Source organism: Pleurodeles waltl, chromosome 1_2, assembly GCF_031143425.1.
Source record: "Pleurodeles waltl isolate 20211129_DDA chromosome 1_2, aPleWal1.hap1.20221129, whole genome shotgun sequence".
NCBI classification, from domain to species: Eukaryota; Metazoa; Chordata; class Amphibia; order Caudata; family Salamandridae; genus Pleurodeles; species Pleurodeles waltl.
In genome coordinates, this window is record NC_090437.1 from 1212814879 (window position 1) to 1212833751 (window position 18873).

Consider the following 18873-nt stretch of genomic DNA (forward strand, 5'->3'; position numbering starts at 1 on the left):
TGAGCAGCCAGTGGTTCCATCGCCAAAGCAAATAATAAGGGCGAAAGCGGGCAACCCTGTCTAGTGCCCCTCTCTACTGGATATTGTTCAGAGATAATGACGCCGATTCTAACCCTCGCTTTTGGCTCTGTATACAGCAGTTTCATCCATTTGAAGAAGCCCTCCCCCAGGCCCATACGAGCAAGGATAGCGTATAAATAGTCCCATTCAAAGCTGTCGAATGCCTTTTCTATGTCTACTGCCTGTATGGTTGCCGTGTCTGCCTGTGGGGCAACATTATCCAGAATATTATTAACTCAATGGATATTATGGGCAGTCTATGTGGACCAATCGGGTCATGTATGGGAGTAACCTGGTCGCTGGTATGCAACTTAGGATCTTACAGTCCGAGTTCAGCATAGACAGGGGCCTATAAGCTCTTCTATCGTCTGGCGGTTTACCTGGTTTTAATAGTGGGATTATCGGTGCTTCTTTTGTGGAGTTTGGGAGGAGTCTAGTTTTGCATGCTTGGTTAAATAAGAGTTATAGCAACTTTTGGCTCAGGTACCAATGAACCTGCTGCACCATTCAAATCATGACCCTAGTGCCTGCAAGATAACTGCACTAGTGACTGCCTGTTTAGTAGTAACATTTAGCAATAATCTGAGTTTAGAGGGGTTCTGACACCCTGTGGCCCCAGTGCCACTGCACCTGCCGCACCATTCAAATCATGACCCTAGTGCCTGCAAGGTAACTGCACTTGGACTGCCTGTTTAGTATTAAAATATAGCAATATCTGGTGTCTAGAGGAGTTCTGACAACTTTTGGGCCTGGTGCCGCCGCACCTGCAGCACCATTCAAATCATGGCCCTAGTGCCTGCAAGATAACTGCACTTGTGACTGCTTGTTAATAAGTCACTGAGAGAATAACAATTCGAAATAAATTGTCACCCAATTATACAAATAGTTTTTCTTTAAAAATGAGTGAGTGGTAATTTAAGAAACAAACACACAAATAATTGTAATATTTATAACTGTTTTTCATCAGAAATTTAATCATTAAGTAATGAAAAACACAACCTAATGAGCTCACTCACTGCTTGCTTTACATCTGCACTCGATACTCCATTGCAAGATGGCAGACATCTTTACACACATTTCAAAGCGAATTGACTTGTGTTCAGTTCATCTTTCCACGTACAAACACTAACAAGTAACCAATCACCAAAAACCAGAAGGAATACTTAGGCGATGCTCTATTCAAAGCAAAAGCAGAACAGAAAGCAGAATAGAAGAGCAGGAAGTGACTTGCTAGCCAGTAAAAAGCAAGTAAATTCAAGCAACGTTTGAATTAACAAATAGGAAGCTCAGGTAAGTAAAGGGTGAAGTAGGACGGGTTCTAACTCCCTTTTAAGATATTTGTTTAGTAATATAAGACTTTGCAAGCAGAGAGCAAGCGCTGTGCAGGCAAAATCTAAAAAGGAAGGTTTGGGCCTGGCAAAAGGTTTATTTTGGCAGGTCCATATGGGAGTTTAAAACTTTATACTCGGGATCTGCAATGGCAGCCCTGAGACATTTTTTTAAAGGGCTAATTAAGTGGGTGGCACAATCAGTGCTGGAGGCCCACTAGTGGCATTTAATTTACAAGCTCTGAGCACACATAGTGTACTTTACTAGGGACTTATAAGTAAATTAAAACTGCCATTTGGATATATGCCAATCAAACCATGTTTTAGGTAGAGAGCACAAGAGCTTCAGCACTGGATAGCAATGGTAAAGTCCACAGAGTCCTAAGGTCAACAAAAACTAATTCAGCAAAACCTGGAGGGAAAAAGGCAAAATGTTTGGGGGTGATACTGCAGAGAGGGCCGGCCATTTCCAACATCACACAAATGAGCTCTTCGAATTTCAACACTAAGGGCCTGATTCTAACTTTGGAGGACGGTGTTAAACCGTCCCAAAAGTGGCGGATATACCACCTACCGTATTACGAGTCCATTATATCCTATGGAACTCGTAATACGGTAGGTGGTATATCCGCCACTTTTGGGACGGTTTAACACCGTCCTCCAAAGTTAGAATCAGGCCCTAAGTATCCTCTTAATCCTCTTCACTAAATCCATAGATTTTGGAAACTATGAGGGTGTACATTTGTTCTCAATATTATGTACAAACAAAAATGGTTTCATTTTATGGGAAACAAACTTTATAACATTATCTGAAATTATAATTTTTGGAAATCCTTCACTGTAAAACCATCCCTTCAAGAAATCTAGCAATATTTGGTATTAGGCTCCTTGACAAATTGCAAACCAACAAATTTAGAATAATAATCAACCAACACAACTATGCGTTTACTTTATTTTCTCAAACCATTAAATGGCCAATAAAACCAACGCCCATCAATTCCCAAGCTGTTTTGATACACAGCAGGATGCAAAGGAGCATATCTAATATTCAAGGACTTGCCAGAATTGGAACAAATGGTACATGTTTGACAACAACATTAAGCGTGTCATCTATATATCACCACCAAAATCTAGGTCTGACTAACTTTCTTGTAGGTGTTTTCCATAGATGTCCAATATGCACCACCCTATGATTTTAGGCTTCATATTTACTGGTGGAACAAACTTGTCACCTTTCAAAACAAATTCTACCTCATTTGTTTGTAATTCCAGAAGGTTTGTAATTAACTAGAAAGTGACTCCACCCGTGGCCACTTCTTAAAAGTAGATTCCTTACCTGTGGTCAAAACTGTCAACCAACTTTCAAATTCACATTGGATTTCTTACTGGCACAAAATGTGGAACATCAGAATACAAGAACACGAGGTCAGGACACAGAAAAAAACAAGGGATGAAAGCTCTGGTAATGCTCTGGAAGTAATATCTAGACAGGGTTCTCAACGTGATTGCTGACGCCCTAGTGCATGCGACCACTTTGGATGAACTTAATGAAAGACTAAGATTCCTATTGAGAGACATTTGATACAGTGGACTTCCACTCAACAAAAGGATATGTAAATTCCTTTGACAAGAGACAGACTTTTTCAGGTATCCTCTTTTTTTGTGAAGTAGTGGACCCTGACCATAAGAAAAAGAAGGACAATAAAACAATAAGACCACCCCTTGGAATAGCTTGCAGGTTGGTTGTTTTTGGGCACTGGTCACATATTGGTGTAGGTATATTTAGAATCTCACATAACTCACAAAGCCTGTGAGAGGCCCATGGACATAAGCCACTGACAAAGAGATGGTGTTCCACAAGACTAAGGATGCATTGTGCACTTAAACAACTATGACCAAAATAAACCACAATACTCTCCACTTGCACCAGTGATATTGGACTAGGGGTGTTTCCCCCAATAACATATGCCAGTAGAGCACCAAATGAGACAGAGCAAAGGAACTCACACATTGGAAAGGAAGCAATAGCCACCATACATGGATGAAGACATTTTTATGTGTACCCGTACGGTTGCCATCTGTGTGTGAGTACTGACCAGAAATAGCTGGTTCCATTTTTCAAAGGCACAACACCCAGACCACCCCATTGAAATGAGAAGTGAATTCTCCAGTTACAAGAATACTTAATGACATCTATGAACTTGGACTAGGAACACCGATGGATTACCTCTTGAGCCTTCCAGAAGAGACAACCAGCGATGAGACAGAACAGGCCACAGAAACAGAGGAATATGTAAGACTTGTAACCAGCTAGTCCCTGCGTAAGCCACTGATGCTTTAAGAGATACCAGAGGCTACCTAAACAGATGAGTGCCTAAGTGCCAAACAAGCAGTATTGACTTGGAGATGGAAGGCTATGGGGAGCACCCTATTGAATGGGATGGATGGTGTCAAAAAGCAAGTTCAGACGTTGTTCGAAATTCCAGAAGAAATGTCAGTGACTGAAGAGGGATCCTACTGAGAGGAAGCCAAATAATCACCCCCACACCATGGTGTGATTAAAACAAAAATGCAAATCAGGTATAAGTTCTGGTTCTCAGAGATTGACAAACAAGCAGAAAAACTAGTGTCCTAATGTCTTGCATGCCAGGACTCCTTCCCATGCGTGTGGTGCCACTCTGACCACTCCACACCACCCAGTCAGAGGAGACACTAGATGCCCCATGGATGCACCTTAGGTCTGGTTTTGTGAGTCTTCCTAATGCCCTGCATATATTAGTAGTGGTGGACAACTACAGCAAGTAAAGTTGTCAGATGTAACCAGCTGAGGAAGTGATTCCTAAAGTGTACAAAATGCTAGCCACTCACAGGATACCAAGGGAAAATCGGGAGGCTTATGGCCCTTCTTTCAAAGGCCAAGAGTCTGAAAGGTTCCTCAAGTCTATGAATATCAGTCATCAAAAGATAAGGTCAAGAAGGACGGAAGGCAAGAGATTTAGGTGATCTCTCAAAAGGCTTATACAAAACGCAGAGAAGGGGAAGGACAATGAATGATATGCTTTCTACAGATTCAAATGAGAGAACAAGAATGCTCCACAGCCGGCAACTCAAAGTGCACATTCCACCATGCTGTTGGGGCATCACCCAGTCAATACTATCCCATACATTGAGTCTCATTAAGCCACATGAAAGAGACAACTTAATGCATGCCCCTAAAATAAACCCTCCGTACATGCAAAAACAGCAGCAAAACAGTACCCACTTAAGTTGAAAGGAGAGAGAGTGCGGACATTGAGATGAGAGAAGGCATCCTCATGATTATGTGGGTTACTGGTAACTTATCTAGAGTAAAATGAGAAACTTACATTAGACCAATGTGTTATGTGACCGGTTATAAACTATAATTTCATGAGAATATTGGTAATTTTGTGGGAGGATATCCAAAGCAGCTATTGCAAACAAGCCTGTGATTAAAACCCATGCTGTAATAATCTGAGAGAGGCTGCCAAACTTTACCAAAATCTTTGCGCCATTTTGAGAAACAATCCCATGAATACCATGCCCAGCAGCACTGCGCCCTTTGCTGGACAATCACAGTGGAGACTAGAGCTTTCAGACTAACCGAGAGCTTCACTTATCTGATGAATTGCGACCGCTAAAAAGTCTTTTTACATGTACTTACTCTGTTTTGTGATTCAGTAACCAATTACCAAACCACTAAATAGGGTTTGCGAGTCATTATTAGGAAGGGGCACGTTAAAGGCGTCCTTTCCTAATAGCGAACAGCAGGGGCATGTATGAATGTTTTGTGACCGGAATGCAGTTGCAAAACAGTCACCTTTTACCAACAACATAAATGAGGTGTTGGGGACCCGTTCCCGTTTGTGAATGTGGGCGCCAACATTCTTTTAGAGCAGGCAGTGGTCCCATGGACCACTGCCTGCTCTTAAAAAATTAACACTTTTCATTTTTAATGTTGAAACGCAACCCGTTTTCAAAGAAAAAAAAGTGCTTTATTTAAAAAGCAATCACAGACATAGTGGTCTGCTGACCCAAGCAGACCACCATCCCTTTTAGTGGCCATTCCCAATGGGTCACAAATTGCAACGTGCCTCATGAATATTGATGAGGCAAGTCCCATGTGACACGTTTGACAAACGTAAACATTGTTACATTTTGTGAGTTCCTAATTACAAGTCGCAAAATGTCGCAACTAAGAACTTCAAAATGTTGTGATTGCATATGTGGCTCTAAGAGGCACTCAGTAAAAATAACAAACGCATGTATGCTGATTCGCTTCACTGAAGATTCACTAAAGATTGAATTACTTGTGATATTTATTTGGAAAAGGCAGCAAGTAAACAAGTAAGAAAACTTGTGAAAAGAAGTAGAATGACAAGAATTGTGAATTCAAGCATGGAAAACACAACAACTAGGATAGACTGCAAATCTTCAACAGAGTCTTTTGAAGAGACTAACAAGTTCAAGAAGTCACGTTTCAGAACATGTTTGATGGCTGTATCTGCAAGAGTGAAAACAGGCATCTCAATTATAAGACCCTGGCGACTTTGGCTACTGAAGAGTCACAAACATGGACAATACGCGCAAAAGGTAATAAAAAAAGAGCAGTTTGTAAGAGAGAGCATCCTAGAGAAAATAACATAATATTGAGTCAATAAAGAAGGTGTTAAATGTGTCATCCTTTCTTGCAGTTAAAAGGTGAAGACTTAACTCAAACATAGTCAGGTTGCAAATGTTCTACCAATGAGGTGGAGGAATTTGACAGATGTGATCACCAGTGTGTTAGATATCTCTCACTATTGTTTCTCTAATCCTATTCCCCATTCCCCATTCCACTTTGGCACCATCTAAGAGTGCAGGTATAGTTGTCGACACTGGAGAGTACAGTTGGGTAGGGGTGGCATTGTTGAGAAAAATATATATATATCAATATGTATATAGCACATAGATATCACACTTAAGTTCCAATTCTCTCCTGCATTATCTGAAACTCACTAAGCTATCTATTCCTGCCCATGATCAAGCCACTTGCTCATGTTCTCCATGCTCCCCCCTCCTTCACAGAGTGGTCCCCCTCCTTCACATAACTATTTCATCTCTGCACCAAGGCTTCGCCGCTGACCTCTCTGACACCTATGCCAGCTGTGCAACCAACCTTCCAAGCCACGTTATGTTTAGCTCTGCCTCACACATTAAGTGCAGCCTGTCAGGTCAACCCAAAAGGAAGGTCATAGCTTCCTTTGGCTGACAAACAGTTCACCTGCTTTCTGTTCTCCTGTTTTTGCCCACACTGCATTATGTATAGGTTTACACTGTGGTCTTGTAGTTTGTGTATATGCAGTAGTTCTATTTTATATATGCTTGCCCATGTTTGGTCTATGTCCCCTTTCGAGGTTTTGCTGTGACAGCACTTTCTAACATATATAAAGGTCAGACAAGAATGACTCAGAGCAGAAGAAGCTTGTTTCAAATGCATAACACTTGGATGTGCGTCTGCCTTGGCCTGACAAAATTGGTACCTCAACAAACATTTCATCTGTTCTGGAGCCTTGCCTGGTGCTTGTCTTTTCTTTGAGTCACACTGAGGAGGGTTGGAAAAGTTGTTTCCCTAACAGGCATAGCATCGTAAATCTCTCCCGGTGGGTCAGAAACCATAAGGTCAGTCGATATTAAGCCTTTAATTACTGAAATTGAAGGGTTTTATACCACATTGTACAGAGAGAGCTATCTAAATTCCTAGGACTGCTGATGTCAGGTAAAGGTGTACTGGAATCAAAAGTGGTCACAACTAGGACTCTTTTCTCTCTTCTTCAGGGCAAGGGAGGCAGCTATGATCAACCAACGTTCCGTTGGACCACTGACGACAAAAGGGGTATTTGTATGACCTAAAACCTGATCCATTTCCCTCCCAAAAGTACCAGTACTTTATGATTTAGACCAATGCCAGCCCTTCTGGTCACCATTTACACATTTTGGCATCGTTTGTAAATGTATTTTGCCAAAACCAGTCTAAGTATCTTTCCCACTGTGTTTTGAGAGGAATATTTGGTTCACAGAAACACCAAGAGGGGTTGGTGTGACATCACCTGTTTGTTGCAGTTAGTATGTTGGTTTGGCCCCAATGACATAAGGACAAGGTAATAAATATAAATAGGAACCAAGCATTGGGTTGCCACCAGCCAAGGACTGTATTGTTAAATCCAGAGCAGTCAAAATATTGGCAAAAAGAGCTAAAGCCATTTTTCTCTTCTGAAATATAAACATAAAAGAGCAAACACATATTGAAATCAGGTATAAAGTATTTGAGAGTTTGCAATGTTTATAAGGGCATAAAGAAGGATAATAAGCACCTTACAAAAGAATCCATTCTGACAATTTTGTATAAATTCCATACACGCTAACATTTTAGAACAGGATGGTGTGAGATTTTGAAAAACAAATCGGGGAATGTATTTTCTTCAGTGACTTCTATTGATGTAAAGGCAATATGAGGTGGAAGGCACATAAAATAAATCTATTTATGGCTTAAACAATTGTGAGTCTCCCACCTGAATCTGGTCTATTAGCATGTATGGAATTATTTTTCAATTACCAACTTTAAAAATTTCTCAACAAATAGCCTCCATTTTTTAATGAAAGGTGGCTACCTTAGCCTCATTACTTAGAAGTTGGTGCGATGGAGCTCAATTGAACATTTCTATGTGTGCCCATTTGGTGTGCGGTGGCCCTCAGGTCTGAGACGCTGCCCACAGACATTATCTCCCCACATAACAGAGGAGTGACAGCGCATATATGATGACTTACTGAGTGCCTACTAGGGTAGCACCTGCATACCTGTCAACTCACCCGTATTTGGCAGATGTCACCATCTTTTTCACTCGACTGACAAACAAATGATCTGTGGGTGAATTGGACAGGGATCTTTGCATACCCCTTTCCTTCTCTTCCACTGATTCCTTATGTGGCACGGAAACTCAAGCAAACATCCCTCACTGTTAGCCTGGTGGCTCCAACATTGTTCAGACAACCATGATTCTCTACCTTATTAAAAATTTCAATCACACCCCATGAGAATCTCCCCAACAGGTCAAACCTTCTCACACAAAGCCATGGTACAGTCAGATACCTGGACTTCAGACTGCGCAATCTAGCGATATGGCTCTTGAAGTCTTAGAGTTTGGGCATACTCAGGGAAGCCGGTATGCCCACTACATGCACTTGCTATGTTGCTAATGGAAGTTTTTTGTTCACTAATGTGCTCCTAACCACATAAACCCTCTTGTTCATAACGTACAAGACATTATTTACTACCTCCTACCAGTGACGGTTGTTGGCAAATTACACTGGAGGGGCAGAAAACACATACACAAAAAACTACACATAACACACTAATATAACTACACATACACACTAATGTAAATATAAAAATGTAAATTACCATACTCAATGTTGTGCAGCACGTCCTCCGAGCACGAAGCCCACAGCCAACTCCATCATCCAATCAAGAGGCTGTTTTCATGCTGTTAAGCAGAATAAAAAAGCTTCTTGATTGGCTGGAGTGGGCTGGCTCAACGCTCTAAAAGGCACTGTAAGCTTGTGCCTGCTCTCCAAGCCAAATGAATGGTTGGGTACAGGTGCTTTCAGTTGGATATGGTGAGGTGTCTGATGGATCTCACCTGGGATGTTTGCATGCACACACTGACAAAAACACACACACTCTCATTACTGTTCTGAAAGCCCAACATTTTTTGCTTATTTTACAAAATATTGTGTTTCTCTTACTTAGTATTCCTATCAATCTGCATTTCTCTCCCTTTCCACTGCCCCTTAAGCCCCTCTCATGTGCCCTGCTTTTGTTTAATGTATCTTAACATTATATGCTAGCTGTTTGTTGGGAAATCTGAAGCTTCCCCCCCCCCAACAAATCCTACTGACCAAGCAACCAGGGGCGGTTCCCTATCAGGCGGAGGAGCGTTGCCTCCTTGCCAGCAGCGGCAGCTGCAAAACCTTTCAAAGAAAAGGAAAATAAACTATGTTTATTATCCTTTTCTTTGAAAGGGGCGGGCCACAGGGGTGATGTGCACAAAGGGGAGTGCACAGCACCCCCCCTCACTGCGCATGTATGTTTGGCCGGCAGTCTAGGGCCAGCCAAACACACATGCGCACAGGGCTCTCTGCGGCCCAGCAACGCAATTGCCCAGCCAGGGCGCTCCCAGCCAATCCTGAAGTTGCTTTGAGCAGCGTCAGGATTGGCCTGAGGGCAGGCTGGGAGCCTGCGTGCAGCGATGCCGCGGGAGGGAGGAGCGGCACAGGACAAAGGAGGTAAGTTTTTTAAAATGTTCTTTAAAAATGTAAATGTATTAATTCCCCTCCAACTTGCCTCCCCAGCCCGCCCCCAGGAATCCCCGTGAGCCGCAACTGCAAGCAACGCCCCTGCCCAGACCCAGTCTGAAATCTCAATGTGGTCCTCACCAGGCTTGTGATGCCCTCCTTTGAGCCACTGCTGAGGAACTATTTATTCTCCATTCACCTTAATGTGATCAAGCCCTTAAACGCCTGACTTCATACATGCCCATAGACCCGATTTAGATGGAAGACTCCTTATTTTAAGCTGAAAATGGCTTTATTTTAGCTGTCTTTGTCTAAACTGGTCCTGTTTCAATAGAAGTAAATGTGAGAAATACATTCTACCGATTATGTTTTTTTTAAATATTCCACATTCCTCTTCTAAAATGTTGACATGTATGCTTTGTCAGCACTTTTTTAGCCAAGATGTTAAAAAGTTTGTACCCTGGTCTAGCCTGTGTTGCCAATACTTCTTCAGTTATTGTCTAGAATGTGGCATAGAACAGTTGGCCGCCGTAACAAAGAGCCAGTTAGTTGGGCGACTTAAACAATACACGAAGTACTACAGTATGTTTTACCCACAAGTGCACCAACACATAACTTCTCATCATATTACACAATTTCGTTTTATTCACAAAAGAGAAACTGGAAATAGTTTATGACAGCTTAGCCTACGATGAACAACAAATAATTCGTTCACAGCAAAACTCGCGCGTACCACAACTACACACCAATCTCAGTTCATGCATCCGTGAAATACTTTGCCTTTCAATCCATAGACACTGTGTCATTTATAAACCATTTGGAAGATGGCCGCCGCGTTTACGGTTTTAGGTACACACTACTGCACCTGGTCTGTGTTCTGGGGTCCACAGCGGAAACTACAAATCCCAGAGTGCTGAGGGCGGTTGGCCCTGTTGGCCGGAAGTTTGGTGGCTCGTTCTGGGACCGTAAAGATGGAGAGCCCTGAAGTTACCTTCACTTTAGCATACGTGGTGTTCAGCGTCTGCTTCGTCTTCACCCCCAACGAGTTTCACACGGCCGGGATAAGCGCCCAGAGCCTGCTGTCAGCCTGGTTAGGCTCCGAGGACCTATGTTTTGTGCAGTATCACATTCGGCGCACGGCAGCTGTCCGTCTACTGCACTCATTCATACCTCTGGGTGAGCACCCTATTAGCCATCTCCTCTGTTACAGTGGATAAAGACTCTGGCTTTAATCATCTGTTTGAACTTGTGCTAAATTTTGTATTTCGAAAGAAAAAGTAAGGAAGTTGACAGTTTCTTAGGTGAATGGTATTCAGCCACTCCTAATGCTTTTCGAGGGCGTTTAGGACTGCTTGTGACTATTCTACCCAGTCATTCCAGGTTCCCCAGACTTTTGCTTTATTAACTGCTGCAATGCAGCTTTTCCTTTACATTCTGGGACGTGTAGACTTATTCATCCTAGAAGAAAATTAAGACTACAAGGCGCAGAACGCCAGAAAACTTGAACTGCTGTAGATGGTCATGCATGGACCTAGGGAGTGTTGGCAGTCTGGCTACAAAATGCTGATTAGACGCTGTATCCTAACCATCTAATCAAGAATCACCTCCGTACCCATGATTCACAGTGGCCACTTATACTCCCGTTCGTGGCCCATCCATACAGAGCGAAAGATTTCCCCAAGCCTCTGATCAAGAAAGTATCAGAGTACTACTGATCAGGGGTGCCTCACACCATTGTTAATAGCCGTACCTTTCCACAAGATAAATGTGTACATCCAACCACGTGATTGTTACTGTTTCAATGTACATGAGGGTATGTATATAGAATGGTTATCTCCAGCAATAAAACCTTACCAAGTGTCGTGCAAATATTTAGGAATAAGACAATTTCAAGGTTTTTTGCTACTTAAAAAAAAGAAAGAAAAGAAAATCTTCCTTTCAGTCTTTTTCCTAGGCCTTCTCTCTCTGACTCATCCCAAAACTTTCTAACTCCTATGAACCCCTGAACATGCTTCTCCAACTTTTACCCCATAATACTTTGCATTTCAAATCCGTTCCCATCATCTTATCCCTATTCTACACTACTTAACACACAAGAATTTCAAGAGTACAAACCTAGCACAACTAATGTAAAAAAAAAAATCCCTTTTACTAATTAATAATCTCTAATCTTGGATACTGGAGTAGTGTGCTACAATGCCTCGTCAAGGGTAATAAGCTCTACATATGTACCACTTACAATTGCAGATATTGGTGATGCCTCGTAACGCTGACTGAGAACCTTGCACTATTTCCTTTAGCATCAAGTACTCCTTACTGTCTCCTTTACAAGCTGGCAAACAAGAGGGTTTCTTCTCTGGTTCCACTGATTAAGAGACTTTCCTCAAAAGGCGATCAGCTGAAGGAAAGCCGCCAACTAGTACTTCTCATTGTTGATAAACTTCCCTGTATTGATTATCAAGAGCTTTGCTTCATTACAGTTGGGGTGATAGCCTCGCCGACTGGAATTTCTTCCCTAATAATGCTTGTTCGATATACTCCCCAGTGCCGCTGATCAAAGGCACCTTATTGAGAAAGCCTTCTCTTGGTGCTTATGACACAAAGCCGTATAGTGCTGATCAATAATAGCCTTTTCCTATCCTATAAGATTATTGGCAGCGAGGCCTGTTCCAGTCTGCTGATTGAGCGCTGGTTAAACACCTCCCCCCAGTAACACTGATGAAAAGCCTTTTCTTTTTTTCTGTTGATCAAGGGCTTACCTAATACCTCTGATCAAAAGTCTCTCAAGTGTCACTGATGGGTAGTATCTTCTCAATACAGCTACTACAGAGACCTAATAAGATGGATGTTCAAAAGCAGCATTCCCGTATGGCTGATTGAGAGCTCTCACCATACCAAACTTAATGAGCTGCCTCTTAATAGGTGTGATAAAAAGTGTTCTTTCAATACAGCTGTCGGAGAACTTCCTCCCCAATGCTGTTTGAGTCACTCAAAATGTCTGCTTGGGGCTGTTCTCAGTCCCATTGAATTTAGTGAACCCTACAGTGTTGCAGATTTCAGAGTGCCTCTTGAACCACTGAACAAGAGCAATACCACTGATCCAAAGATTCTGCCAGTTCTGCTGATTCTGAGCTGCCAAACAAAACTCATTGAAAATGTCCTTAGTGCTACTGATCTGTATTCCTCATGACTGCTGTTCTGGAACCTTTCCTCAATACTGCTGATGGGGAAACTGTGCAACAAAACATATTTAGCAATTGCAGTACTACTAACAATGCTCACCCAAACCTCACCCCTTCAGTACTGGACTCCTCATGGTTACAAATTCTGCAGACCTTACAATCTGAAGTTACTGTCCTCAATTATCACTGACAAGTTGGCTCTTCAGGTTGACCTTTTGAATACCCTAGTTGTCTTCACCGCAGGGATAAACAACAAGCTTGACACCCTGGATAAACTGACAACCAGAGATCAATCCAGTACCAACTTGGTGCAGGCAGCTTAATGCTCACCAGTCATTGGCAGTCTGTTGTCTTCCAGTTTCCTAAATACTGTACTATCTGAGTTAAGACATTAAAGTAAGGCATGGGCAAGGTACGACCATGGCTGTAGCTTCTCATATCAAAGTTCCCCAAGTTCTTCAGCAAGAAATTCAATCTCGAGTAAACAGCAGTATTGATGGGGGCGAAGCGTTACTACTCATGCAGGGTAGAGCAGTTGGGCTCAGCTGAAATAGAGGCTATTCTGATGGAAATTGCCATGGATCTTCAGGGAGCGGCATCCAGGGTGGAGAAGCTGGGGGTGATTGGGAGCCCCTCCACTTAATTCAATCCAGGCCAGAGTCTGTTATTAAAAAGTCACCAGCCACAAGGTTTCCTCAGGCCAGATCTGAAAAAGCCTTGTCCTCAATATTGTTATATTGTCTTCATCTCCCCTAAACAAAAGGGAAAGGAAACGTCTTCGGAAGCAGTGGAATAAAGATTGTAAGCACTTAACCCTAGTGCACCAATAACTAATGTATCCGATCTTTTTAAAAAGGAATGCTTCAAATGCAGTGTCTGTGGATAACGAAAGTGGCGCTCACTTATGCCCAGAGGTACCTCCATCCTAACAGAATGTTGCGGCTGGCAGCATAGAGTCAAACCACCACTCGGACTGCCTGGGCAGGAAATCAAGTCTAGAAGAAGGCACGCTATGCCAGAAAGATTTCACATTGCTGCTGTCCCTTGGTCGAGCCTTCAGAAAAAGGGGGAGGAACTGGTCTCCCTTGAACCAGGGTGTGCAGAACAGTAGGAACTCCATGGTCTTCATGTATGGGAATCTTGAAAGCATTCAGGCGCAACAAATAAATCTTTCTTGGCCTATGTACCCTTAAAAATCAAATGGGCATATCAGCTGTGGACCACCGGCTTAAGAATGACTTAAAAACTGATCACTTGCCATGTGCTGTACTTGTAAATTAAATGAATAGCCATAATAACCCGACTGCTGCCTTGGTCCAACTCACACTAAACTCAAGTAGAAGTGTCACTATGCTTACAGAGGTACTTCAGCCAATGACAAATTTTTATATATCCCGGATACCATACTTGGGGTCCCCACGACATATTGAACCAGGAAAACATTGTAAACATAATGAAGACCATTCCCAAACGTAGTCCTCTGTAGTCGAAGGACATTTGTGTAATTGAGTTCCTTAATCCAAGGGGTGCATAGATATCTGATCCAACATTGGTGACATTTGCCTCTCCTGACGTTGTGCAATTTATTCTATCAAAAGAGGAAGTGTTTAACACCTGGGCAGGCTCACTCGCTATGGCTCATATTTTATCAGGTCGAGCTATTTTTAGGACCTACTCGCCCCTTATGGCGAGTTGACAAAGAACATGTGTTTTTTTCAGTAAGAAAGTGCAGGAGCAATAAAGGTGCCTTTAAAAGATGCCTTTAAATCTTGTGTTCTTGTCACATTAGCTCTGTGTTCAGACACAGAGGTCAAAAGTCAGTTTGTCTTGCAATTAATTCTGAATGCAGATTTCCAGGATTTTGTAAGATGAACTCTCTAACCTGCTGTTCAAAGAGTTATTTAAATGTTGTGTGGGCAAACATTAAAAAATATATTTCAGTAGTTGTGAAAGTCCATTTTGGTACTTCTGTACGATGAAAAAATATTTTAAAAAGATGTTAACAAATTACAACACTTTGGTGATCTGCAAATGTTTTCTGAAACCCAATTTTCACAGCTTATTGTTAATACACTATATAGTATTATCAGTAGTGCTGCAAGTTAGTGGAATGGTTTTAGGATATTTCTTGGAAATGTATTGTCTGTAAATGACAGTGTGCTGCCACATGCTTTAGTAATATATTTTTTTAAAGTGATTGTTTAAACATAAACTGAGAAGCACTCCTGCCCTGATGGCAATGTTATTAGTAAAGTAAGAGGCAAGTCATGGATCATATGTCCCCTATATGTGGGCTAGATTCTTGTTATACATGGAGCGATCATTTAGTCAATTTAATCAGACAAGGTTTTTTTGTACAGCAGGAATGCCAAGTTCACATATTTGAAGGTGCACTCGTATGTGAGAGAGTAGTAAAAGGCAGCTCTGTAAACTAAAATATTTGCCTAGGATCACACAATTTGAGACCCATTTACAGGTCAAGAAACATTACATTTGGGTCGAGTAGATTAGTCACGTTACTTGACCTGCAGGTCTAGTAACATTTTAATTATTTTTCAAGGCCTGTTGGGGCATTAAACTCAGCTTCCATAAAGAAAAGGGCTATCCACTGGTTCTCTCAAAACAAAAAACAGTTCTGACTGCACCCAAGCAAGGGACCTATTCAATTTTGAAAAGTGCAAAAGTCCGCATGTCACTGGCCCCTCAAGATCAGTGCATGGAAACGGGAAAACACCCTGGGCGAATGGAGCTGGCTGGTGTCTACCCTTGCGCATAAGCTCACTGAATGAACTGAGGAAAGTGCCAAGCCATGGGCTCAGGAGTGCATGCTTCTTTAACTATGCTCCTGGAATATATGTGGCCTTGTACAAAAACAACATAATACCGATCTCTCGGAGTACTGACGGGAGGTTTGAAATTATTGCCCTTCATTGCCTTCATGAAACCTGGTCTGCGGTGAAGTGCCCCATACTTGGTTTCCTTGAGTTCAATAAGTTTGCTTATAAAGGGCATAAAAGCGTCTGGCCGACAGGAGGCCTTTCGCTGGATATTTCTGCAAATATCAAGGTTCTGAAAGGAACCATAGACTTGCAAGAGAACTGGATTCAAGTAATCAAATGTTGCTTATGTTAGTTAACAGGGAGGGACCACTCAATAATGGACTATTATAACCAGGGATTTCAGTGTGAATCTATTCCAAGACAGTAATGGTGAGGTTTCAGTGCAAGTTCAAGACTGATCACTGAGCATTCCTGAGCAGATTAAGCCCAGGGGAAATCATTGGAACCCACTGGATGGTCAATGGGCAGGCGAATGAACAGGCAGAGCCAACAGTGCTCACATCTCTAAATCTGACTGGTCTTCCTTCCTGAAGACCAGTCAGTTCACGCCCAGTGATCATGTAGAATACCCTGATCGCTATGAAGTTCAGCTAAGAAGTTAGCCCTGCCACATAAAATCTGTGGATGCCTCTGGCTCTGTTACGTCTTGACTTGCAGCGGGCTTATCCTTCTCCCCTCAGCATTTGACTTTTTCCATGCAACAGCTGAAAACGATCCTGGCAAAAGCCAGACCTGACAGAGCTCAAGGGCCAAAATGCCTTCCACAGGCTTTATTTGAGCATGATACTTATGTGATTTTTTGACTACTCCTTGAATAGTCCATCAATCCCGGAATAGTGCCATCATTCTCCCTATTTCCAAAGCTGTTTGAAAATCTGATTGCAATAATTATGGGCTGATGGCGCCATTGGACAATGAAGTTAAATTCTTTGCCAGCCTGCTACTGTAGGAGATATGGCAATGGGTGATACCCAGCGACGACATCCTGAAGAACCAAAGTGGGTTCACTGAGAACTCTGGTATCTCACTGAACCTGCTAGCTATCTCTCTTACATCAGAGAAGGTGGTAACATCTCGTGCTGTGCTGTATTGCTGTTTTGTGGACTTCAGGGTAGCGTTCGATCGCATCCCTGAGGGAGGCCCTGTGGAAGAAAACGAAAGAACTGGGGAATCTCGCAGAACCTCCTTGATGCGGTCATAAAACTGCATACCAACACATGGATTTGTATTAAGCGGAGCGTGGAACCCATGTCTCTAAAGTGGTTATTCGGTGCTTTGCACTCCTAAACTGATGCAAACCACCTGTAAGTCTATTTAAATAAAATCAAGATGCTCATCCTGAGCCTGAAAATCAAGAAGGTGGGATGCTGATATTTGAAAAGCAACGGGATTTGCAAAGAACAGTCATAAATATCTTGGTGTTCCTTTGTTCATCTGGGAGCCGTGAAAGAAAAAGCATTGGCCCTCTTGTCTTTCTCGAAGCTGTCTAGCTTATGTGGTAACTACAATTTACACGGCCACCATCGCCTGCCGAGACTTTCAGCAGCCGCGCACATCTGACTGGAATTTGGTCTCCTTGACCAGCGGGTGGCTCAGGCAGGTACTTTCTTAAATACTTGCCACAAAGTTTGGCTGGCCAGGGGAGGAGGCTCTTTTGTGGCATGAAATGCAGTCAGGTGGTTTCAGACAGGCCCAATCCTGGTACCATAAGAAATGTTGTAATCCGCTGAATGGCACAGAGCTTTGGAAATTGCACATCTCCAATAATGCCTTCAAGCAAAGTATCTGAAAGCAAATACGACTTTATTAGTGACAGCTTGACATGGATGTTCTGGCAAAGCACAGGCACTCATAGGCAGTTATGTCTTATCAACATCGACAGAGGTTCCAACAACCCTACCTGGCCTGCATATAGTCAAAATATAAAGAAAATAAAGTTCTTGGCTTTCGTGTTAGCGGAATTGTTGTTTTGCAAGAATTTACCTAGGTGTTGCAGGCCATCAGAAACAATGTGTAGGGGTTGTAGTGCCGGTCAGGAATCATTCCAGCACATTGGTTGCTGTTGCCCTGCCTTAATGGAATAACAAAGTGCCCCTAGCACCACAATGGAATACATTAAGTGTCCTCACATGTCAGCAGGCTGTCAGCAATGCCCTTAATCCAGACAACACTGTTATGAACAGTCAACTGGTAAAGTTTGTGATCTTATGGTAAAAAATATAAGTAGGTAGGATGTACTTCAGGTTTGTAAGTGATGCCTCAACTATGAACATCCACTCCAAGGTCAGCTTTTTAGTGTATGGCGGTAGTCCTGATCTGTAAAAAGTCTTACAGAGTAATCCAGAAGTCTTTGATAAGCATCCTATATTGGGCCATACAATGGGGTCTGTTGGCTCCAGCACGGAGGATTGGATAGACGGTAGGACCAAGGAGGTGCGGAATGTGCCTATAAATTTAACACACCTTATGAATAGCTATGTGTTGCACGTTTGTAGGTATTTATTGTTATAATGTATATTGTGCTTAATCATGGACTTGTTTTTTAAATAGAAATAATAGGTTACTGTAACCGATTTTTGCTGCAACAAGTTTACTGCTCTTTGGTATTTTGCACAATCTGTTTCTACATAGGAAGTTCTTACTGGGCTAACTACGTAGCATTACTGTTCACCAGAACCTTGATCAAGTCCCTGTATATAAAACTTTATTGCACTGTTTATGTTGTTTTTACTTTTGTAATGGTTTTAACCCCTTTGCTGCTATAGCCTTTTCCCTTTGGCTATTTGGAGTGGCTTGCTACTAGGTATCCCCCCAACCCCCATACGTTTTTGTCCACCTCAGCTATCCACGCCAAATTTGTGTCCTTTTTTCCTGACATCCTGAGAATTCTAAAGGTATGTAGGGTTTGTGGATTACCCTGGAGGGGACCGAGAAATTAACCAAAATATGGTACATTTGTTTGTGGAGGGGGGGTGTGGGGGGGGGGGAATTGGTGAGAAAAGTGCTGCAGAAGAAAGCATCTGTTTTTTTCCCCCCTGCAAATGGCATCAAGGAAGGGGTTGCAGTGCAAAAATCACCATCTTCCCAGCTTTCGGGAACAGGTCGACAAGT

The 18873-nt window shown here is 42.4% G+C and overlaps 1 protein-coding gene across 1 annotated transcript in view; it reads left to right on the forward strand.

Moving 5' to 3' along the window:
• The first annotated feature begins 10645 nt into the window (after nt 1-10645).
• The window catches only part of TMEM129 (transmembrane protein 129, E3 ubiquitin ligase), a 49663-nt gene continuing 41435 nt past the window's right edge, over nt 10646-18873 (forward strand). The window contains exon 1 of the mRNA XM_069203966.1: nt 10646-10916. Within this exon, the coding sequence (XP_069060067.1) occupies nt 10712-10916 (205 nt within the window). The 5' untranslated portion in view covers nt 10646-10711. The remainder of the gene's footprint in view (nt 10917-18873) is intronic.